We start from the raw sequence: 25,039 nt of genomic DNA on the forward strand, positions 1-25,039 counted from the left end.
ATATGTGATGTTCATGTCGTTTCAACCATCGTGGTCATGAACTACTTATGTCATTCGAGACTATTTGTGTAATTTGAACTATGTTTGTAATTTGCTATGTCATTCGAGACATTGTATCGTAGACCATCGTGGTCATGAACTAAGTTTGTAATTTGAACTATGTTTGTCATTTGTCAACTATAGTGTTATGAAAAGACTATGCAATGCTTATGTATGTATGTTATTCGAAACTACAAGTGAAAAGACAAAACTACAAGTGAAAAAGCAAGTATTGTCTGCACCAGGACCAGACGCCAAGGACCCTGGCGTCTGGCTCCCCTGCTTTACCCTGTTTCTGGTGTCAGTAGACTGCCAGACGCCAAGGACCCTGGCGTTTGGTCCCCTAACATACATCCAGACGCCAAGGACCCTGGCGTCTGGTCCCCTGACATACAGCCAGACGCCAAGGATCCTGGCGTCTGGCTCCCTGTGCATATAAATGACTAAATACAGATTTCATCATTCATGTCAAACATTCATATAAACATTCATTTAAATGACTAAATCACAGGAAACAACAATTACCATAAATCACATCATTCATTCATGTCAAACATTCATAGCAACTTCACGAATCCGGTACAACTTAATTCGAACGGCAACAAGTTCATGGAAAGAAACGACAACAAGTTCATGGAAAGAGACTACACCAGGTTCGTCGAAACAAACTAGAACAAGCTCATTGAAACAAACTACAACAAGCTCACTTCTTCCTTCCTCTCTTCACGATATCTGCAAGTGTATGCTCCTCCTCTTCGCTAGCCTCATGCTCCTCCTCTTCGCTAGCCTCCTCCGCCTCTGCATCAATGTTGGACTTATATCTTTGCATTCCCGCAGGCATAAATTGATGAGGATACTCCGGACTATGGAATTGAGTGTTCCATATCTTCTTTCTACCTTTCTGGTCCGGTGTCTTAGCTATTGCTTTGCCTTTTTTAGAGCGGGCATTGCCTTGTGTCGGTTGTGTAACCTGTGATGGTTGTGGAGCATCAACATCATACTCATGATCCTCTTGATGTGTTGCATCATACTCATGCTCATCATGATGTGTTGGCTCCTCTTGATGTGCTGGCTCCTCTTCATTGACCTCCTCCTCTATGTCCTCTTCGTTCTGGACATAACGCCGTTTATTAGCTCTGGCGGCGCGGCTACCTGGTGCATACACGTCACTGGACTGAGCACCATGGCAAGAAAGCATAGTTGCCATCTTATGGAACCGCTTCTTGAACTTCTGCGACAACACAAAAGATGCTATGATATGAGATCCAAATAACTAATCCGCGAAAAAAACTTTTATAATATATTGCGACTAACCTCCATCGTGCTCCTAAGAGTCCTCTCAGATAATGCACCACCAGGTGGATGACTCAGTGCAACATTGGCATCGTTGACGCACAGAAGCAACTCTCTGCCCTGCAATTCATGAACACACCAAACTTATGTATTTGAAAGAAGACAACATGATGCAAGTATGTTAGAATAGGTCAAACAGACTACCATTTCGTCATGCATCGGTGCGTAGTCAACATGAGCCCCTCTGGTGTCTCTCACAGCCGTGTTGAAGGTATGATAACCTTCTGCAGTCTCCGGGTCTTCAGACACCAACTCCGACCATTCCTCGTGAGTCCAACCTGGCTTCAGCTTTAACCAGTAACGATCCGCATACCACACTTGATACTTCTGATATGCTGACTGATTGTGAGGTCTATTCTCTGATTGAACTAACGTGTCTCTTTGATTCCAAATTTCTATCCACGCACGGTGTTTGTTTGCCCAATCCGATATATCCTGATTGTTCCTTCGATCGAACCTACAAATGATGCACGGGACAAAGCATTAGCAAACACTGACTTATTCAATGCTCTACTACATACTCAAGGCATGCTTGCTTACCGATGCAGAGATAGCATTTCCTCCTTGCTCTCCTCAATTGGAATACCTTGTCTTTTTCCAAATTGTCTTGCCACACGGTCTACAAAGTGCCACTCGACTGCGAAGAAGCATATCATTGGGCACCTCGCCCGCCAAAGATGGCTATCACGCGTGCACATCTCATTAAGATCAAAGTCACGATCTTCCACATAAGGCAACCAATGTACCTGCAAAACAAAGAGATACATTGTTAGCTACATACATAAGTTTCATTCTTGACTAAATTTTATCTCATCGAACTTCTCATAACCTGCTCAGCAGTCAAGGTGTCTAGCTCGTTCATATAGCACTTGTATCGCACATGCGAGCTTCCTGTGTACACTGTCACTTGTTCCCAATAGTAAGCAAGCGTAGGGCGCCGATATGGATCATCATCATGCAACCCGTCATGATTACCTCGTGGGTTTGCCATGAGGGGGTTCTTCAAATCGGGCCGTCCAACCGGGATCCGCTCCCACATCCACACGGATAGGCTCCAAACAAATCCAGACAATGAGGATGTACCTCCATTCCTCCGACACGCCAAGTCAAGCTGCAATCAAACAAACATGTTAGATATGGAGGCGCATGACAAATGCAAAAAAATTGGTTGCAAATATCTCTTACCTGACGATACAAGTATGCTAGTGCGGCCGAACCCCAGCTATACTGGGTATCCCAGTTATTAAGTGGCTCCAAGAACATCCAGAGGGCTGAGTTCCCGGTTGCATCTGAGAAGACTACCTTGGTTAGTACATACCAAAGATAGGCCCGCGCGTACTGCTGCACAACCACGTCATTGGCATCCTGAGGGCACGGGTTGGTGTTTCCTCTGACCAGTTTTAGCCAAGAATGCCTCACTTTCGCTGTATCGGTCTTGCCTTCCTGAGGGCCCTCGGGCTGAACGCCAATTAAATCGGCAGTCCGTTCTCGCCAATTACCCACGCTGACACGACCGGTAACAGCTTGTCCATTGATAGGAAGGCCGCTTATCATAGCCATGTCCTGTAGGGTCATCGTCATCTCCCCACATGGAAGGTGGAAGGAGTGAGTCTCCGGCCTCCAACGATCCACAAGTGCGGTCAGCGCCGCGTGGTTCACCGGCGAAGCGTGTCGCTTAAACTGCAACACGAATGGGAGAAGACCCAATCTCCGAATGTAAGGCTCATACCGCGGGTCGTAATCAAAGTCATCAGCGGAATGACCCCTCATGCGCATAGCAACTACAACCTGCAAATAAAGTGATGTTTTAATAATCAATACAAGAACACAAATGAGAAACAACGAAAATTGACCCAGTCTTGCTTCTTACCTGTCCATTTTCAATGGCACGAGCACGATGCTCCTTATCCCACTCATCGATTAATCCGTCATACCAAGTTCCATCACTATCTGCCATCCTACAAAAAAAATTCACAAACATCTATGAATACATGAACAATATCAAACAATTTCCTTCTCCAAGTTTATTCCATATGAAAACACCATTCTTCTCAAACATAACCACATCATTTCTTTCTTCTACATATGCACACATATCATCTAGAGTACCAAATTTCACCATCAAATATATTTCATTATCATCATCCGCCATTCTATTGAACAAATCATGTCACACACAATAAGAAAATTTCATCATCTCTTTTGCATAAATTTTTTTGCCAACAATAGTATGCCAACAATAGGATTATCTACACATACACACATCATCTATCAAACCAAATATAGTATGCCAAAGTCTATTTTACATACACAAATCATATATTCATCACCCCTCTTAATTCAAAAAAAAATCCTATGGACAACATATACACAAAACCGAATTGATTTTACCTACATGTTCAACTACACATCATCTACTGCATACCTAATCATCTATCAACTACACAAAATTTTCTAAAAATAAGAAACCATCTACTCATCTAACATCACCTAGTGTTGAATAATGCATCCAACCAAAGAGGGGAAAACAAAAAAAATTGGAGGGAATGGGGGAGAATACCTCAAAGAAGCTTGGGGGGGTCCGATCTGTGAGTTTGAGGGGTTGATGGAGTAGATCAAGGGTGGTGGTGGTGGGAGGGAGAGAAGGGGCGAAGAACAGAGCCCTCTGTTCGTCGTGCGCCGCCAGAAGAAAGATGGGGATGGGTGGGCTGGCCCGCGCGGTTATCCACTTACCGGGGCCAGACGCCAGGGACCCTGGCGTCTGGCCCCTTTGCCACGTCAGCAGGTCAACGGGCAGGCGGGCAGTGCGGGCCAGGGGCCAGACGCCAGGGACCGTGGCGTCTGCTTCGTAACCCAGACGCCAGGGACCTTGGCGTCACCGAAAAAGATCAGAAACGAATTTTTTTTTGAAACGAGGTCAAATCGGGATTTAGTTTGCCTTAAGGGTCAGAACAGTAATTTTGTCCACCGAATGCATTATGATAATATAAAATGAAAACTGAGGCACAGCAGCTGCCCATTTGGAGCCCAATGATGGCGGTCGAACCGTGGTTTAAAAGCTCAATATCGAAGCATGATGGCTAATGATGGCGATCCACGGCATGGCACGTCCCATGGCGCATGGCGAGGAGAGGATCAGCAGCGACCATTGCCGCTGGCCGCGCGCCGGCCGGTCCCAGCCCCTGACACGGCGCGTGGGCTGGCTCTCCGGCGCGGCGCCCAGCGGGAATGGATCCGCCATCCGCGACAAAGCAACACCGGGCCTCTCAAAGCAAACGAATATTCAATATATACCAACAGTACCACGCGTACAACTAAGCCGAACTGAGCTCTGAGCAAGCATCGTAGTACCACTACGTAGAGAGAGCGGTACCAAGCAAGATCCATGGAGTAGTAGTTGGAGGGAGAGGAATCAATTGATTGATGTGAGGGACCAGGCAGTGAGGTAGAAATAACATGCAGGCGGAGGCAGAGGCAGGCAGGGGGCAGTGGTGGTGTTTATTACTGTGGTCATAGGATGGGAGTGTGCAATTCTGGTGTAAGCCAACCTGAATGCAGCTAGCTAGGGGACAGCCCAATCTTACCCCATCAATAATGTGAGTGCAGGGCGCAGGAAAAAGAAAGCATAGCCAAAAACTGCACCTAGCATCCTCTCCTCTCCTCTCCTCTCCTTCCTCGCTCGCTCACATGGACCACCGCAACCATCATCATCACCTTCTCCATTCACCTCTGTCTGTCACCATGGTCGGGAGGAGTAGTAGACTAGTATATCTTTCTTCCCTCACACCACACCGACGAAGCAGGCCAGAAAGCTAAAGGCACTACTGAGTTGAGTTGACAACATTCCACTACTGCTACTCCCTCCAGTAGTATATGTGCGTGGAGTTGTAGTCATGCATCCACAGCACGGAACACGCAAAGCAAACCAAAGCGAACACAATGGCGATATGCATGCAAGAAGGAAACCACCAGCAGCACCTTCTTAGTCTCGAATTATAAAAAGCACCATCATCTCTTATGACAACTATAGATAATTACTATACCTACCTTCGCCTTCAAGGAAGTTCACTTTTTTTTGCTGAGAAAATAAGCTAAGTAAGAGAGAAAAAGGAGCGAGCTAGATGGGATGGGACTCGTTTCCCATGTATACTGACTGACTGACTGAGCCGGTGATGGACGACGATGACGACGACGATCTCAGAGTTCCTTCCTTCCGGTTGGCTGGTTGGTTGGTTGGCTTTGAACAGAGCGGCGGCGGTGAGAAGAGAAGAGAAAGGAAAGCACCCGCCGGCCACTGCACTGCACTGGGTACAGCACAGCGGCGGCGGCCACGATCCGTCTCCTCTCACATCACCGAGCAGCTGTTGGGGTTCTCGTCGCTGAAGTAGTTGTAAGGGTCCGCGTGCGGGTGCGGCTGCATCGGCATCGGGTACGCCATGGGGTACGGCATGGGCGGCCGCCCGTACCCGTACCCCATCGGCATCGCCGGGTACCCCGCCGGAGCGCCACCACCGCCGTGGTGAGGGTGGGGGTGGGCGTGCGCGTTCAACATCGCCGCCTGCTGCTGCTGCTGCTGCTGCTGCATCATCATTTGTTGCTGGTGCTGCATCATGGCCATGTACTGCTGCTGCGCCATGGGGTTCCCGGCAGCCTGCATCATCTCGGCGGGGCCGGACGGCATGCCGCCGCCCGCGCCTCCCTGGAAGAACCCAGGTGGAGGCATGCCGCCGGCCGGCATGCCATGAGCGACTCCGCCACCGCCCTGCGCGCCTCCCATGTGGGGGTGGTGGCCCATGGGCCCTCCCATCGGGCCCATACCACCAGGAAAGCCAGCAGCGCCCATCATGTTAGGCCTCATCATGGCCTGCTGCTGCGGCGGCATGCCGATGCCGCCCATCGGTCCAACGACACCGAGGCCGGGGCCACCGCCGCCGCCCTTCTTCCCAGGTTGGCCCGGCTGGCCCCCGCCGCCCGGGGCGCCTCCTCCTCCTCCTTTGGCGTTGTTCGCCTGGCCACCGCCTCCATTCTTGCCCCCGCCGTTGCCGTTACCGCCCCCGCCACCTTGGTTCTGCTTGCCACCTGCGTCTTTCTTGCTACCGCCACCGCCACCGCCACCGCCGTTGTTGGGGTTCCCCTTGATCTGCACGGGGATCTCGTTGCCACCCTTCTTGCCACCATTGTTGCCGCCCTTCTTGTCCCCCCCACCGGCGTTCGGTGGCATGGCCATCGGCTTCATCATCATCTTGGGGTCGTCGAAGTAGTCGTCGTCGAGGCCGTCATCGTCGAAATCATCCTCGTCGTCGAAGTCGTCGAACTCGTCGTCGAACTCGCTGCCGTCGTCCCCGAACTCATCCTCTGGTGGGAGGTTGAACTTGACGGACTTGGGGTCCTTCATCGGCGCGGCCGCTGCGAACGGCATCTTCCCGTCCATGAACTGCGGCAGCTTCATTCCCTTCATCTGCATCTGCTGTTGCAGCTGCTGAAGCTGCTGCGCCGTCGGCGGCGGCATCATCATCTTTGCGTCCTTGCTAGCACCTCCGGCGCCACCGCCGCCGCCACCACCTTTCTGGCCCTTGGCACCGCCGGCGTCCTTGGACTGGCCCTTGCCACCGGCGTCCTTGGCCTGGCCCTTGCCACCACCGTCAAGTTGGAGCTTCTGGAACTGGTTAGCCATGCCAGCCTTGGACCCCCAGAGTTCGGCTGGCTTGCCAGCCTTGGTCAGCTTCTTGATGATGGTGTCCGGATCCACCATGCCAGACACCGTCACCTTCCCCTGCTCCGGGTCTATGCTGGATTGGTACACCCCTGACGATGAATTCAACACATCTCCGTTACCGAAAATTAACCAAAAAATGCAGACATAACAAGCAAGAGCGAAACTGAAGCAATTAGATTACTATAAAGGCTTATCTTCTCACCTTCGATCTTGTGCAGGATCTTCTTGACCTTCTTCTGGCAGCCATCACAGTGGATGTTCACTTTGAGCACGCAGGTCTGGGAATTCCGGAGGAACAGAGAACGCAGGGTCACCAAAATAGCAAAACAAGGAGGTTTGGAAACACAAGATAGCGGGGGACACGGGAGGAAACACAGGTGAAAAGAAAAGTAAAGTAAGGCAGAGCTGCGTGCGTGCCTAATCAATCAAAGAATGGCAGCAAAAACAAGAAGGAGCACGGAATGTCTTGAGTTGAGACGAAGCAAGAACGCACCTGTATCTTGAGGACCTCCTCCTTACTCATCCCGGACCGCCTCAAGTGCCCCGCAACTGCCCAGATCTGTCATACGGAGGCCTCAAATCAGACGAAGAACAAACAACAACAACGACAACCAGGAGGAAAACATTGCTCTCCTGAGAGAGAAGGTGCGGTATGATCAGAAGGGAGAGGGAGGAAAAAATGCCTTCTCGCTGGAGATAACTTGGTGTCCGGCAATATAATATCTCCCCACACACACTCACACGCAAAAGAGTAAGCGCAGCGGAGAGAGAGAGAGAGAGAGAGAAAAGGAACAGGGCTGTGGCTTATTAGAGTTTGTGTGTTTGCAGAAAACCAAGAGGGAGGGGGGCTTGGTCTATTAGGCCTCTGTGGTCCAGAGGAGGAAGAGGGGTTGGAGATGGCGAGAGGAGAGGAGAGGAGAGGCTTCCTCTCTCGCAAGCTAATGAGCACGGGCACCACCCTCCATCTGCTTACCCTTTTATTTCGACCTTTGGCCTTTGGCACTGGAGCGGAAGCCTTTCCCTTTGCCCTCCCCTCGGCCGATTCTGTGTGTGAAATCCTACTCCTACAAAAGACTAGCCAGGGAGAGAATTAAATACCCTTTGTCACTTGTCAGTAAGTACAGGGAGTAGTGTACTGCTGCGCTTACCGATGCCCCTCCCCGCTTCTTTTTTGCAAAAGCGTACATGCAAGTCTTGTTCAACTCAACTGCCAATTTCATATCAGTCCCTCCCTCTCTCTGACTTCAGTTAGACTGTTTGTAGAGCCTACTAGGAGTATTTCTCTCGGGACGTGAGGATAACTGACCATCAGAGGAATATTCCGTTAAGTTTATGTACCGCTTGTATTTGTCTCTGCTTGCTTGGTCTAGGAATGCCAATGTGGGGTGACAAACTGGGTTTGAACCTCGACTACATATACAAACACGTTTCATACCCATGTTTAGTGACATTTTAGTTGAATGCGTTATGACAGCTTGTTTATGCAAAATGCTTTTAAGACTGGTTAGGGCGAAATCCAGGTAAGACTATGTAAAGTTCGATCAACCAGAATGTTAGGATCCTCGGTTTGAGAGGACGAGTAAGCTCATTTTTATTCATGAGCAATGCTTTCCATAAGTTGAGTCAAGAGTCTGGGGTGGCACCTCCTTTGCGAAGAAGATACATTGCGTCAAAACCTTATGTTAGGATATACACGCAATCAAAACATGAGTTAGTTTATTTGTTAGCTTGGCTTAACATGTTTCGTATGCTAGGATTCTGCGTAAGAAGAACTACACGTATGATTTTGTATTGTTGCAAATGCATTTCGTTAGATTCTGAGTCACAGGAGCATGCCCTAACGCTCTCCATGCATACCGTTAGGTTTTGAGTGTTTCCCGCCAACCAAAAGATGAGTTAGCTCATTATTATCATATTTTTAACGTATAGAGACTGTGTGACGATAGCATGAGTACGACAAGAGTCACTAGATTTTCCGTTATAGTTTACTTCCCGCATACTTATTAATACATGCGAAGAATGAGTGTGTTGCGTTCGTATGGAATGTTGGACGTGTGTGCTCTATCGCACATCCGACAAATCTTCACGGAACCATCCATATTGTATATGTCAATCGATAAAGTTAGTTAAAGACACCATTGTTCACTACGTAGTGATTCTCTTGATGCAAACATATTTCATATATATGTTTAGTGATTATTTAGTTGAATGTGTTATGTCGGCTTTCCGTAATGAGACGCGTTTGGGAAAATTCATGCAAGTCTATGCAACATTCGACCAACCAGAAGATAGTTCGATCAAGTTTATCCGGTTCAACACACATTTCATGCATTATCCTAGGATCCTTGGTGTGAGAAGATGAGTTCACGAGTAATGCTTTCCCATAGGTCAAGTCAAGAGACTGGATTGATGCCATCTTTTCGAATAAAATATATTGTGTCAAAAATTTCAATATACACGCACCTAAAAATGAGATGGTCTGTTTTTAGCTTGATTTAACATCAGTATGTTAGAATCATATGTAAGGAGTACCACATGTCCGATTGTATGTTTTACGTGCATATTTCTAGGCTCTAGAGTTAGAAGAGCATGCCCTAATGGTATGCATGCATACCGTTATGTCTTGATTGTATCCCGCTAACCAAAAGATGTGCTAGCTTATTCTTATCCGGCTATAATGTATAGCTACCGAGTGAGGACAACATGAGTAGAATCACACATGAGATTTTTCATTATAGATTATTCCATGCATAGTCGTTATTAGTAAATGCTACGAGTGAGTGTATAGCGTGCGTAGAAAAAGTTAGACATGTGTTCTATGTCTGACAAATCACTACAGAATTACCCCTATTCTATATCGCAACCGAAAATTTTAGTTAAAGATGTCATTGTTCAATAGTGACCGTCCCTATGTGTTGTTGATGTACTTCCTGCTTAGAACAATATAATATACATCTGTTATGGCATGCATTGTCTACAGGACTCGACCATTTCACGGCAAATGCACATGAGCAACACATTGCTATCAAACCCCATTACAACCAACACCACTTTTGCACCTACACCTCATACCTCGTTGATCATCATATTCATTCATTTTACCGGGTTTTTCTGAAGCATAGAGTTGTTTTCTTCCACACATTTCCCTTCTGGATCTCTGCATCGACTTTGTCCGAGCTCGCTTGACCCTTTGTGACGCCTGTGTGGTTAGTTTTTCGCCAGGAAACCACTGACGCAATCATTTACTTGCAAATATGTGTGGTGGCTAGCCCACACCACCTGACCAACAAGCAATGGTTGTATTGCCACGTCACTGCCACCACCACTTCTTAACTTTAGAGTATCGCCTTCACATCCCTCTTTACAGTATTCACATTATACTATAAGCCTCGGGTTGAAGAAACAGAGGGATTGACAAAAATTGTAGTATATGAGGAGGAAAAAGCGGCATCGCCCTATAAGCCTAACATGTAATGGTTGCCCTTTAGCGTTTCCATATTTAATAGGTATGAAATCATTACGACCTTTACCAAAACAGTGTCGTCCACAGATCAAAGTATTTCATGGAGTCACTTCACCGTATTATTAAGTATTCTCCACCTCCTTGCTAGGGGTCTTGTTGTTTTTTATGGGTATGTAGTCAACATCTCAGAGGTTAATGTGTGAACTAATATCACATTTAGAAAATAAAGTCATTTGATTAACATGTTGAGGGGATGTTAACGAACCTATTAACCCTTCATAATAGAAGACTATGAACTAGACAGTTAGTCCTCTAAGGCATGTGTCCTGGGGCAATTGCAACTTAGTCAGTGTTAGCATGGTGCATACACGTGTATTTGACATCATTGACCACATGTTGTCTTTCCACGAGCACTTGATACTTCCCATGGAGTGGCTACCAAGGACCATGCAAGGGCATTGCTCATCAAGCGGCCTCCTAGTCATGACTACACTGATTAATGGCACCATCCCATGCATCCAAGCCAAGTGAGCACACTCTCTCTGTGAGTGTGTGTGAAAGCGGGAGTTAAGTTGCATAGTTATGGCTTTTGGTTACCCCTCCCCCCGGCACTCAAAACCTGATGCTCTTTTTCTGCCGTCACCCACTCCGAACCCGAAATGACAAATGGATAGATCATGTGCCAAACGAGGGTACAATAATCCTTGCAACAAACCAAGCTCTGCCTCCTTTCTCGGGCGACAATTGGCGACCAACTCCCATCCTCAATCTCCGCCGGCAAGGGCGTCGGTCCCCTCTCCCCTCGCTTGCTGCTTCGTCGGCAAGAGGGGGGGTCTCCTTCCTTCGTTCTGGCCTAGTAGGTAGGGTTAGGGTTTGTCTGCTGTGGTGCGTCGTTGGGATGGTGGAAGCGGCGTCTGGGCGAATAAGTCTGCCTCAATTCTATTCCAACATCGGCGACAACCTTCACGGCGGCGCCTCAGAGTTGATGGCAATGTGTGCTTGTCGTCCTTCCACCGTTGCGGTCCTGACAATAATGGTGGTGGTGACATGGAATATATTTGCTTTACATTCAATTCTGGTGGGTCGCTGTGAGGCGGCCGTCGGAGGATCTGGTAGCAGGCTAACCAATCAAGGCTGGTGCGGCGGTGCCGGCCTCGAGGTGGATTTTATGCCCAGGCCCCTCTGTCGTGATGACGCGCGCTCCGGCATCAACATGGGGGCATGTAGCTTTTCTAGGAGTGTGGTGACTCTGGTTTGCAGGTTCTCGTCGGTGGCGGTGCTTCATCGTCATCGCTCAACAAGTTGTCGCAAAGTGGAGACGCTGTTCCAATCTAGCTTATCTCCGGCGGGCTGGTCCTCCTAGACCGAGGATGGTGAGTTCCTGACCTCTTTAATCCGTGCGCCCAACCAAGGGTAGACCTCGCCATGGGTAGCCCGGCCCAGACGACCCGACCCGGCCCAAAAATCCCGGGCAGGGTTGAGCCCGAGTGTGCCATTGGGCCGGGCTCGGGCCTGGAAACTGATCCCGACGGGCAGGTCGGGCCGGGCTCGGACCTACACAAAACACATTTTTAGTCGTAGTCGGGTCGGGTCGACTGGGCCGTGTTGGGCTTTCTCGGGATCGGGTCGGGCTCGAACCCGATTTTGTAGGCCCGATGGCTGGGCCGGGCTCGGGCCTGGGTGTTTAGCACCAGGCTTTTTTTGGCCCGTCCCGACCCAAGATATGCCCAGGTATAACCAAGGGTTTCATCGGCTCCTGCGGTGACTTGCCCGCATCCCGCATTGGTGGTGTGGCTATAGGTTTCCCAGGATGCTATTTGTAATTTCTTATTTTTATGGGGTTGAGTTGTACTTGTACCACTACTTATTTTCAGTTTAATCTGAGGTCCTTCTCGACAAAAAAACAAGGGTCTAATCTTTAGGCGAGGAAGTAAATTAGAATTTTCATAGTAGAGCTTCTCATAGTTGGTCATAGCATTTTCTATGGAAAAGAGTAAATAAAAAATATTTTTTTACACTAGAGATAGTTATGTGTGGTTATCTTTACCAAATTATAAAATAAATGTAACACAACAAATATGGGCAGCCAATAATCTATATCAAAAACAGAACATTAGATATAGGAAGTAAATTAGATATCTTCCTAGTATAGCTTCTATCTGTTGGCCACAACATTTTTTTCTTTTGGGAAAAGAGTTAATAGAAATTAATGATTTATGCTATAGATAGATATATGTGGCTATGCTTAGCAAATCTTAAAACAAATGTAGCGCAATAAATTTCAGCCAACAAATCACCATGCAATATATCGAGTACTAATATTAGATTTAGGAAGTAAATTAGAATGTTCCTAGTATAGCTTCTAGCCGTTGGTCACTGCATTTTTTTTGGAAAAGAATTAATCAAAATTAAAGGTTTATGCTATAGATATTATATTTAGCAAGTTATAAAACAAATGTATCGCAATAATTTTTAGCAGCCAATAATCACCATGCAGTATATCGAGTACTAAACATTAGATTTAGGAAGTAAATTAAAATCTTCCTAGTATACCTTCTAGCCGTTGGTCATAGCATTTTCTTTGGAAAAGAGTAAATTGTGAGCTGGTTTACAAAATGTATGCTTCATGATGAAGTAAAACAATGTTATAGTAAGACATTTATGAATGGGTCACGTTTGGGGTTATATTTTCCAGCAAATTGTAAAAACAATTATCACAATAAGCTTCAGCAACCGATGATGATCTTGATACGTACTCTTAGTTTTACGAAATAAATCAGAACACGCAGATATGACATTTCAAATAATTGGTCGTAACATTGTTTCGAAGAATCTAAATATTCGAGGGTGTGGAAAATTTAGTGCTTCGAAAGTAAGCAATATCTCCGATCATGCAAAAGTCATTTACGCACAGGATACATACGCGTGATCTTTTTGCTGATTTTTGGCAGTAAATTAAGGAGTACATTTATGAGAATTAATTTCAGTAAGAGCAAGAGATGGACGGCTGGTGTCATCGCTTCTCCCGGTCAGAAATAGGACAATCTACATGTCGTGGACGGCTTGTGCATCCCTTCAGTTTCGTCAAACTTCAGTTACTTACAAAATGGGCTGGCATCACGCACTACACTTTTGTATCTTTGTTTGTGAACGAGTACACGCCAAATTCGGACTGCATTCAATCGGTGACGCTACCATACCTCTGACCATGCAAATAATTACCCCATCATCTCTCGCTACTGATACTAGTAGATTTCAAAATCTGGCAACAAGGGTTACAGTCATATTCTTGCCGTAGATTGGCACACTGATACAACTAAGAACTGGGGAAATGCCTTATGCCTCTTGAAGGATACTGTACTGCAAAAAAAAGTCAGACTGATGTATCTGGTTCGGCGAGGTGTTGGGTAAGGTGACCTGATGTCGTTCAGAAACAAAAGGTCGTGGGGTGACGCTACCACGTCTGCTTGAGGCATACAAGAGTACAAAAGTAGTGCTAGGCATGCAGATGGAAATTTGTTGGCGTGTATGAACTGCACTGAGGCGTCGCCTGCACCGAGTCTTGTGGACCTGGCCTCTTTTTCCGTATAAAAACAAATTACTTGCAACAAATTAGCCCGTTTTATGTTTTACTGTCCTAATAGCCACTTTAGCAAAGTCACTTTATCCGCGATAGTGTCGAGGCGCCGCGGCAAATGCAGAGTCGACACAATATGGCTTCATATCTTTTCTTTTGTTTTCTGTTTTTGTAACATCAACTCAAAAATCCGCACACTCAATTTTCATGATTGGAACGCTGATTTGAGATAAACATTGCATTGGGAGAAACACTAGTTGCTCCCTACCACGCCGATTGTGAATGCAGTGCACACGACACATGCATATGTGAAGAGTGGCCCTTTGCCTATGCACGATAGTGTGACGGTCCGGCGACCTTGCCTTCGTCCCTTTTCTTGCCCATTGTCGTCGATGTCGTTGAGGTCGAATGAGTGCCATCTCAAGCGTTCCCTCTCCGCCACCACGTCCACTTGTTTCTCCTCCTAGTGGAGCCAGAAGCCATGGTCACTCTCCCCCTCAACGCCTTCCCGATGGCCGTATACTTGAAGATTTCACTGGGCTGGACGACCGTGGCGTAGGCCTTGTAGCGCTCATCACATGCTTCCTTATCAATAATGCGAGAAAGGAGGACGTGGTGGGTGATATGAGCTATGCGGGCGACTCGTTGTGTATTTTCGGATTCTAATCTGGGCACCGAAGGAGGGTGAGATCCTCATTTGCCATCTAAAATGTAAAGGTGGTCCTCATCCTTCTCCTTCGCGATGAGATCGGTTTCCTCCTCTCTCACCGTGAATATCCGGCATGTCGTGCACCCTCAGGGTCGAGGAAGTTGAGCTCCTCGCCCGTTGCAGCGTCATGGTGCCGCCGGACATGCACTTGCTGGCGGGCTGGCACTTGAGTGTGGGGGGCTCCCAGTGGAGCCTGTCCCCACCACCGGCAAGCCGACCATGTCATGTGCAATCCACGCTTTCTGGAAGGGCTGACACCGGAGGAGCGGGCGAATCTGGACTGCGCCATGTAGCCGGCAATGTCCACAGATGCTCGCCGACGACAACCCCGCCCGCATCCAGCGCCACGACGGCCCCTACCCGGTATCGCGCAAAACATTGACGACTGGTACGCCTTCTGGGAAGGGTGTACCTTCAAAGATGTCATCGCCGCATGTCGCGCACAGCTCGACCTGGACGAGGCCCACCAAGTTTTTGTGTCGTGCTCCACGCCTGGAGGAGGAGGAGGTAGCGACGGGGCCATCCGGGCCAATCCTTACACGTGCTCTGCGATGCGCCTCCGCGTCCCTAACCCAGAGCAGGGGACGAGTTCTGCAACGCACGGCGGTGGTCTGCGTGTGCCTAAGCCGGAGCCAGGGACGAGCTCGCGCTGTGGCCTGCTTGTGCCTAAGCCCGAGCCGGGGACGAGCTCATGCACCCCCTACTCATGTCAAAGCCGGAGCCTAGGACGAGCTCGCATGGCGGCTTTCTCATTCCCAAACCGGAGCCGCCTCTGCTGGCGGTATACAGAGGGTCGGTGGCTAGCAAGGCTGGTGACCCTGAAGACTTACCGGGACTTCTCCTGGTGCTGCGCGAATTAATGAAGTGGCCACAGCGCCACCCGGATGATCGGGTTGACAAGTCAAGGTTGCATGAGGCGGTCGTCACTTCAGTGGCTGGCGTCATCATTGACCTGTGAGCGAGGATGATGACAAATCCCTCAATGTCGGTAAGGAGGAGGAGGACGACTCCCTCGGCATCGGCAGCGGTTCCGACATCGACGATGATGATTAGTAGATTAGGACTGTGAACTAGGGTTATTTTGTTAGTAGTTATATTTCGAGTTTGAATGTTTGTAAAAACTATAAATTTTAAACGAATTTTCTGTTGTTTGAATGTCCAAATTTTATCCTTTTTCTACTTATTTCACAATGTGATTTTTTGCCCTTTCTGTTGTTATAAAAAAATGTTTTCAATAAAACAACGCCAAAAGTGGCTTTTGTGAGGGAAGTTCCGCCCAAAAGAAGGGAATTTGGATCCTTGCAATTTTCACCCAAATTAGACCACATTGGAGGACTACTGCCAAATTTTCATGGATTCCAGAGTGTGATTGTTATATTTCCTTCATTTTCCGAGTTTCTAGGCATTTACTTGATGTAATTCAAATTCGAAGTGCAAGTGTGCCCTAGTTTGGTCCAAATAGTTGTAAAATATATTTTCAAGCTTCCATATTATGAGTGGAGGCTCTTGACACAAACAAAGGTGAAACCCTAACCCATAGGTTGTGAGTAGCCATCCTTGAGAGGATGTCCACATTTTGAAAAACAATATGTAGAAAATGATTAAAGTCTCAAAAATGGAAATCATTTTGGATTTATCCCTTTTGTGGACTAATTTAGGGGAAATGATAAGCAAGAAATACCAAATAAAAGAAGAAGTAAAACGTTCGCAAAATGGCCCATCTTCTACGAGGATGCATGGTTTTGCACTCATATGGCCCTGCCCATGGCCACATCCATAGAACAATACATGATAGCATGACCATATTTGTCACACACATGGGTATTAACATTGAAAACAACGTTGCCAAAGGAGGTTCAAATATTTTTGTTATGAAAAAAATTTGTTTTCAATCAAACAGTGCCAAAAGTGGCATTTTTGTGAACAAAGTACTCCCAAAGAGAAAGGAATTTGGACCCTTGCAATTTTCACCCAAATTAGACTACATTGGAGGCCTGCTGCCAATTTTTCATGGATTTCGGAGTGTGTTTGCTATATTTCCTCCATTTTCTGAGTTCTAGGCATTTACTTGATGTAATTCAAATTGAAACTCCAAGTATGCCCTAGTTTGGTCCAAATAGTTGCAAAAAAATATTTTTAAGCTTCCATATTATCAGTGGAGGAACTTGACACAAACAAAGGCGAAACCCTGACCCATATGCTATGAGTAGCCATCCTTGAGAGAATGTCCCCATTTTGACAAAAACTGTAAAAAATGATTAAAGTCTAAAAAATGGAAATCCTTTTTCATCTACCACTTTTTGTGGACTTGTTTAGGGGGAAATGATAAACAAGCAATACAAAATACTATAAAAAAACTTCACACCCCTGGCAGTACACTAAGTCTAGGGTCATTGAATCTTGGGTCCATCCTTCACGTCCGTGAGTACATAAGAGACCAACTCTATTTCAGAGCACACGTACACATACTAGCTCAGTTGGCGCTTGCATTGTTCATACAACGGCCAGTCTTGAGTTTGAGTACCCTTCGCGACATTTTAAGCCACCTTTTTGGGCCATTTGGCGAGGCACTGCCACATGGCCTAGCAGGGGTGTCCCATGCGTTAGTAGGTGCATGATGGAGCCACCTACGACCGTGCATTCACATACAGATGGGCCTGCAGGGGGTGTCCCACGTGTCAATAACTACGCCAAGTAATGGTTGACCCGACAACAAGCCCCTGTTTGGGCTCTTGTAAGGGTGGGCCACGCGATGGAGGGGAAAACTGAGGAATGACAAACAACATGGACGAAAGTGAGCAGAACTAATGAAGGAGGGGCTTGAAAATCGAAATCCCCATTTTTATGGTATATGGTGTTGAGTTCATTATCCCTAGTGACCTTATACACAACGGACCTCGAGTACGCCTGTACTAGGAATGGGAGGCCGAGCAAAGCCGTCGGGATGATCTGGATGCCCTGGATGAGGAGCGAGATATAGCCAAGGCACGTTCTTCTTTTTACCAACAATAGGAACGGTGATACCAATGGTGTGAGTTCTAGGGAAGGCGTTCAACGTCGGGGCCTGGTCCTGCGGTGCCACCCAAATACACCTGGCCAACATAAACTATCTGCACCGTGGGACAGGTTGTTCAGCATCGACAAGGTGCTCACTGGAGGATCATACCAAATCCGAGATGCCAAAGACAACTGCCTGGAGCCGAACCCCTGGAATGCTGCCTTGCTATGATGCTTCTACGACTAGCCAATTCACATCTTCTATTTTTATTTTTGATCAGTCATTAGAACTAGTTAGGGGTTGTTATAAGCAAAGTTAGACTCAGGTATTGCATCCTTTATTATGTTTTGTTTTCTCCTCACATTCTTGGCAGTAATGATACAACTCATAGCCACACATTATGCACGACAAATTTCGTCGGGGCTATTACAACATCTCAGCCATGATTTCCTGGGTCTATCAAAGTACTGGGAGTCTCTTGTGCGACACCGTCTACTTGGCTGTCGTCGACCCTTCCAATTCTCTTTAAGCCATTATATGCATCGATTTCACCTTGTGACTTTTTGCCAAGCTGGGATCCGTGGCTCCTATGTCTACCCCTTATGTTTCAGCACGTTCACCTAAGGGTGTAACAGGAGCACCTCTAGGATTGTTGCTTCTAGGGTCACCCAAGTTAAGTACCTAGGGTGGGAGAAGCCGAAATCCAAAACACGAAGTCGGTCGGCACAAAGGGAATGGAAATTACAGCCCCTTAGAGGGGAATACATTGGACTCGATCCTACTTCGCGAGCTACGAAAGGCTTGCCTACCCTCCCCAAAAAACAAACGAGTTGAGGGCATGAAAAAGTCATAAAGACATCACCTTGGGCATGGGAACCATCGCAGGATCACCCGAGCCGATAACACTCGCTGCATTAAGCACCTAAAATATGTGTTCCCTGTTCGGCTTGCGTTTACACCGATAGGCCAGATTGCCTTGGACCAAGGAGCCTCCCCCCCAATAGAGGGGTTGACAACTAGAGCACTCCTCATTTTCCCCTGGCTGGGGAGGTGGAAGCCGAAGGCTGGTTAAGGAAAGTATTTGAATAAACAGGTCCGAGCAACGCCGGATAGTGGCATGTATGCAAAACACATGATTAGAGGAAGGGTTGGACTATAAAAGAAGTCTTTACTGACCATCAATAAGTTTATCTAAATGGAAGTCCCTTTCCATTATCTGAGCAAAAGGCATGACCTTTTCGAAATTGAGTTCTGACTTCATTTCCTCCCCGTTAGGTCCTTCAGGATCGACCTCGGCAATATATTGAATTTCTAGTTGCAGAAAGTGTGTTTGGAGCATGGCCCATGCTTGCCGAGCACCTTCTCAACATCCTGAGATCTTTCACGCCTTGAAACCGCTCACGAGCTCCTTGGAGACGTCAGGCAAGGGTAGACTGGTCCTCGGGTAACTATTCCTTCAGCCATAAATGTCGAAAAACAACCCCCATGGTTGATCCCGTGAGTTGGTGCAACTCGCCCAACCACTTAGACCGTCCTTTAAGGACACACCATCATCTCCAATTGGCAGAGCAGGAAGAATAGCTAAAAAGAAAAGATATGGGTTTAGAACACATGGCAATAAAAGACCGAGGATAAAGGCGAGATGTAAAGTCAATTACCCAAAATAAACTCGCATGCTTGATTTGTGTCCTGTCCGGTAGTAGCCACTCGAGACTTGAGCTTTTCCAGCTCCAGCCCTTGTCGATTTTCCTCCTCGGCCAGAGCTATGTTTGTACCTTTAAGTTTGTTGCACTCATTGAGGCACCTGCTGAGAACATTATGTCTGGTAGATTCCTGTGACGGGAAATAGTGTGTGTCTTTGTGAGCACTTTCTAGAGCCTTTTCCAAAGTGGCGACATGCTCCACTATGCAGGGAAGTTATGTGAGCAAATCACAACCAACCTGAAAAAACCACACAATGAGTGTTTGGGATATTATTATACCCGTAGCCACACAAGCAACTTCCTTTATAAGCTTGACTTCCTTTTCTAAAACCCCAAGTTGGGCCTTGACCAAGCCAATTCTTGAGATGATTGTTGGGCTTTTTTATGCGACTCATGTGAAAGACATAGCTAGCATAGTCAACCAAGGATGTCAATCCTTAGGTCGGCTGCTAGTGCTCAACCTAAGGCTCGGGGCTACTTGATTGTGTGTTTTAGCAGGTGTATGACCTAGAGAGGAATTTTATCAATCCTCGGGTCAAATACAAGCACTCGGCCAGAGTCCCTGGGGCTACTACACTTTGCGGTTTTTTATTTATATAAACCCGAGGAGCTTTCTAATGTCTTCCCTGGCGGAACGACACCTTGGATAGCAAGTGTAAATCTTGCCAGGTCTGCCCCGACGTGAAGCCGCCGCACACCTTGAGGGCTACCGGATCTTCCAGGACTCATTCTTCAAAAGATATTTTTTACCTCCATTTCATTGGCAATAATTGTGGCAGCATCTTTAAGCCCCATGTGTGCGACACCGATATGATCGTCCACCGACCGAAGACCTCTTGCTGCTGAGCTGAGAAAGCTTGATTGCTCAGGGAAATCTTGTTGTTCTCAATGGCGCAACATGCTCTCGAACTTGTACTGAGTGGCGGACATCATCATGGACTCCTCCTAGGCCGTGCTTGACCACCCTCAGGAGCCACCGAGCGAGGAGGAACTGCTGGTTCTACCATTGAACCTGGCACGTGAGCCATGGGCACTTTGTCCTTAGTGACATAGCTGGATCTGCAAGATTGAAGCCATGTGGGCTCTCCAAATAAGCTACAAGGATCTTTTGGAAGAACTAGAGGGCCATACTTACCGATTAGAAAGCTGGAGGGGGGGCTCGAGGCGCGTGCACCTCGACGTTGGCTCGACCGATAACCAACTTGGGATTCCTTCCTGAAAGGGCTCCAGTTTGAGTCGATGCCGCCTTGGAGGCCTACCTCAGATGCTTGGTTCGATGGTCGTTTAAAGAGGAGGGAACCAAGGCACCCGCGGGCCGAGCATCACCCGTATTGGCAGCTCACTTTTTCAAGGTCAGACGCCCACCACCCATCATGTTACCTGGGGACAAGATCATTCCTAGGTGATCAATTATGATGGAAACTTCCTCACCATTGATTCCCTCGTAGTAGAAGACGCCATCACAATAGATGACATCGATGTGAATATCCTCCGCCAGTCCGAGCTTGCAGTCACAATCTCGGATCTCTGATTGAGGAGCCAGGGAGTCCAGCGTGGTGGTCCATTGCTTCCAATCCTGTTTAGAAAAATTGAAAAGCTAATTAGGCAGTTATATACCCTGTTCTATAGAGAAATGGGTTAGTTGTAAAAACTTACTGCACGGACAGGCTTGACAATGGAAAATCCATCATGTTAACATCTTCGTGAGTATTTGACGCTCGTTGAGTTCTCCTCGGTGGGCGTGAGTTGAGTCATGGACCCCATTGTATTCCCACATGGGGTGGACGTGCTTCTGTAATCACTGAATTCCTGGATAAGTGCCACCGCGAGCTTGATCACGGATGACGTCCCTTCCTGAGCTCGGGTCCTCAGACACCACTTGTACCATTATGTGGAGGTTCATGCAAGAAGGGGGTGAGGCCCATCCGAGGAGGATCTTCAAGAGGCACGTCGGGGAGGTAGAACCACTCCTCTTGCCAGTTTTCATTTAACTCTTTCAGGGTACCAAAAAGCTAGTTGGACCCCGCTAGCCTGCAGACCTTGGCCCCACCAGACTCGAATAGCAGAAATCTCCTTGGATGCGTGGAACCACACAAAAATATTTGGACCACAAATCAAAATGTGGCTAGCACCCAAGGAAGGCCTCACATAGAGTGACGTAACAAGCTATGTGGAGAATTGAGTTGGGTGACAGGTGGTGGAGCTGAATGCCATAGAAGTGCAACAGGCCCCTCAAGAAAGGATGGATTGAAAAGCCGAGGCCCCTGTGAAAGTGCAACTATCCCTGGGTGGTTTTGGTAATTCCTAACAACATATAGCTCATTGAACTAATTCTATTTCAAGATGATCATTTCAGAAAGTTCAATGATTTGCATGGCATGGATTAGGAATGTGGACCCCTCAAAATGCTAAGGACACACACTAGCTCAAGCTCAAGACTCTACATTTTCATTTTAGTGATCCAAGATCACATTGAGTCCATAGGAAAAGCCAATACTATTAAAAGGGATGATGTGTTGCTTAATGGCTTGCTTGCTCAAAATGCTTAGTGATATTCTCAAAAAGCCCTCAACCACTTTCTCACATCCACATATGTCCCAAACCAAAACTCAAACTCGGCCCCACCAAAATTATCTATCTGGCGCCACCGAGTTCACTTGACATAGCCACTGCCAGAAACCCTAGTAACTTCGGTATCACCAATAGGGATCTCGGTCTCACCGAGATGGGATAGCAAACTCTCGGTTTCCCTTTGTAACATTTCAGTCCAACCGAGATGAGCGATCGGTCCCACCAAGTTCGCAATGCAAACTCTCTGTTTTCCTTTCCTAATGTTTTGGTCTCACCGAAATGAGCGATTCGGTCCCACCAAGTTTGCCTGACCAACTCTCTGTTTGCCTATTAGAGAAATTGGTCATACCGAGTTTATGTGATCGGTCTCACCGAGATTACATTATGCCCTAACCCTAATGAAATCAGTCCTACCGAGTTGACATGTCGGTCCCACTGAAAATCCTAACGTTCATTTTGAACTAAATCGGTCTGACAGAGTTTCATGATTCGGTCCCACCGAGTTTGGTAAATTGTGTGTAACGGTTAGATTTTGTGTGGAGGCTATTTATGCCCCTCCATCCACTATTCATTTATGGAGAGAGCCATCAGAATGTCCCTACACTTCCAACATTCATTTTCTGAGAGAGAACCACCTACTCATGTGTTGAGGCCAAGATATTCCAATCCAACCATAAGAATCTTGATCTCTAGCCTTCCCCAAGTTGCTTTCCACTCAAATCATCTTTCCACCAAATCGAAATCCTTGGGAGAGAGTTGAGTGTTGGGGAGACTATCGTTTGAAGCACAAGAGTAAGAAGTTCATCATCAACACACCATCTATTACCTTTTGGAGAGTGGTGCCTCCTAGATTGGTTAGGTGTCACTTGGGAGCCTCCGACAAGATTGTGGAGTTGAACGAAGGAGTTTGTACGGGCAAGGAGATCGCCTACTTCATGAAGATCTACCCTAGTGAGGCAAGTCCTTCATGGGCGATGGCCATGCTGGGATATACAAGGTTGCTTCTTCGTGGACCCTTCGTGGGTGGAGCCCTCCGTGGACTTGTGCAGCCGTTACCCTTCGTGGGTTGAAGTCTCCATTAACGTGGATGTACGATAGCACCACATATCAGAACCACGCCAAATATCTCCGTGTCTAAATTGCGTCTGCTCCCTCCAAACTCCTCCCTTTACCTTCATGTGCAATGTTTTACATTCCGCTGCTATACTCTTAGACTTGCATGTGTAGGTTAATTGCTTGACTTGTGCTAAGTTGCTAAAATCTGCCAAGACTTAATTGGGAAAGGCTAGATTTTTATTTGGTCAAGTAGTCTAATCACCCCCCTCTAGACATACTTTTGATCCTACAAGTGGTATCAGAGCTTTGGTCTCCATTTGCCTTGATTTCCATAGCTTTGGTGATCATAACCTTGGTTTCACAACCTAGAAGAGTATGGCATCTACTGAAGGAAATTACCACTGTAGATGTCCTTAATTTGTTGGTACTAATTTTGCTAGTTGGAAGCATAAGATAAAAATGCATATTCTTGGACATAACCCCGCCGTTTGGACTCTTGTGTGTATTGGCTCGCAAGGTGAATTCTTTGATGGGAGAGAACCGAACCGTGAAGCTACCGCGGAAGAGTTGAAGATGCTGCAATACAATTCTCAAGCTTGCGATATCCTCTTCAACGGATTGTGCCCCGAAGAATTCAACAAAATTAGCCGTCTTGAGAAAGCAAAGGAAATTTGGGATACTTTAATTGATATGCACGAGGGTACCGACTCCGTCAACGAATCCAAATTGGATGTGCTTCAAAGTCAACTTGACAAGTTCAAAATGAAGGATGGTGAAGGTGTCGCTGAAATGTACTCTAGGCTTGCTCTCATCACAAATGATATTGCTGGCTTAGGAAGTGAAGAGATGACCGATAGATTCATCATCAAGAAGATCCTAAGAGCCTTGGATGGAAAATATGATACCGTGTGCACATTGATCCAAATGATGCCCAACTAAAAAGATCTCAAATCAATGGAAGTAATTGGAAGAATTGTTGCTCATGAGATGTCACTCAAGGATAAGGAAGAGTGTCAGTGTCAAAACCGGCGAATCTCGGGTAGGGGGTCCCGAACTGTGCATCTAAGGTCGAGGGTAACAGGAGGCAGGGGGCACGATGTTTACCCAGGTTCGGGCCCTCTCTATGGAGGTAATACCCTACTTCCTGCTTGATTTATCTTGATGAATATGAGTATTACAAGAGTTGATCTACCACGAGATTCTAATGACTAAACCCTAAGAGTCTAGTCTGGCTATGATTATGAGGATTCGGCCTATCCGGACTAAGCCCTCCGGTTTATATAGATACCGGGGGGATCTAGGGTTACACAAGGTCGGTTACAAAGGAAGGAATCTACTTATTTGATCGCCAAGCTTGCCTCCCACGCCAAGGAGAGTCCCATCCGGACACGGCTAGAGTCTTTGGTCTTTGTATCTTCACGACCCATCAGTCCGGACCATATCCAATAGGTCGGATGCCCGAGGACCCTTAGTCCAGGACTCCCTCAGTAGCCCCTGAACCAGGCTTCAATGATGAGGTGTCCGGTGCGCAGATTGTCTTCGGCATTGCAAGGCGGGTTCGTCTTCCCAAATACTCCAAAATAGTCTTCAGATGAAACAAATGTGTCCGGATCTGCAACATAAGTACCACACACAACCGCAGAGAATATAATAATCCATGAGTCCAACCCGCTGACAACTTTTTGCAACATGACATCACGTCCGCCCGGTCATTATATCGAACCGTTTTTGTTTGCCGTTTCGCGTTTCGAGATGCGGTTCCATTGGCACGTCTTGTCAAAGTAGAGATCGTGTCGCCCTTATTGGGGGATTCTCATCAATACGGGCGTGGGCAATCCAACCGTGCCATTTATA

At 47.1% G+C, this 25,039-nt stretch overlaps 2 protein-coding genes across 3 annotated transcripts; both read right to left on the bottom strand.

The window, feature by feature from the left end:
• Window positions 1–593: 593 nt before the first annotated feature.
• LOC123103045 (serine/threonine-protein phosphatase 7 long form homolog) lies at window positions 594–5,117 on the bottom strand. The gene is made up of 7 exons (XM_044524533.1): window positions 3,263–5,117; window positions 2,578–3,180; window positions 2,222–2,503; window positions 1,933–2,138; window positions 1,537–1,849; window positions 1,354–1,452; window positions 594–1,270 (listed from the first exon to the last, which is right to left on the bottom strand). The coding sequence occupies exons 1-7, from the start codon at window positions 3,371–3,373 to the stop codon at window positions 743–745; spliced, it is 2,142 nt and encodes a 713-aa protein (XP_044380468.1). The 5' UTR covers window positions 3,374–5,117; the 3' UTR covers window positions 594–742.
• A 223-nt stretch (window positions 5,118–5,340) lies between these two features.
• On the bottom strand, window positions 5,341–8,176 carry LOC123103046 (heavy metal-associated isoprenylated plant protein 32). Of its 2 annotated transcripts, none has more exons than XM_044524535.1 (4): window positions 8,082–8,176; window positions 7,602–7,667; window positions 7,311–7,386; window positions 5,341–7,197 (listed from the first exon to the last, which is right to left on the bottom strand). In XM_044524535.1, the coding sequence occupies exons 2-4, from the start codon at window positions 7,629–7,631 to the stop codon at window positions 5,738–5,740; spliced, it is 1,566 nt and encodes a 521-aa protein (XP_044380470.1). In that variant the 5' UTR covers window positions 7,632–7,667; window positions 8,082–8,176; the 3' UTR covers window positions 5,341–5,737. The 2 variants fall into 2 exon arrangements, with proteins under 2 accessions (XP_044380470.1, XP_044380469.1); XM_044524534.1 differs by lacking the exon at window positions 8,082–8,176 and adding an exon at window positions 7,792–8,067.
• Window positions 8,177–25,039: the final 16,863 nt, after the last annotated feature.

Source organism: Triticum aestivum, chromosome 5A (assembly GCF_018294505.1).
Source record: "Triticum aestivum cultivar Chinese Spring chromosome 5A, IWGSC CS RefSeq v2.1, whole genome shotgun sequence".
In the NCBI taxonomy this organism is placed as follows: Eukaryota; Viridiplantae; Streptophyta; class Magnoliopsida; order Poales; family Poaceae; genus Triticum; species Triticum aestivum.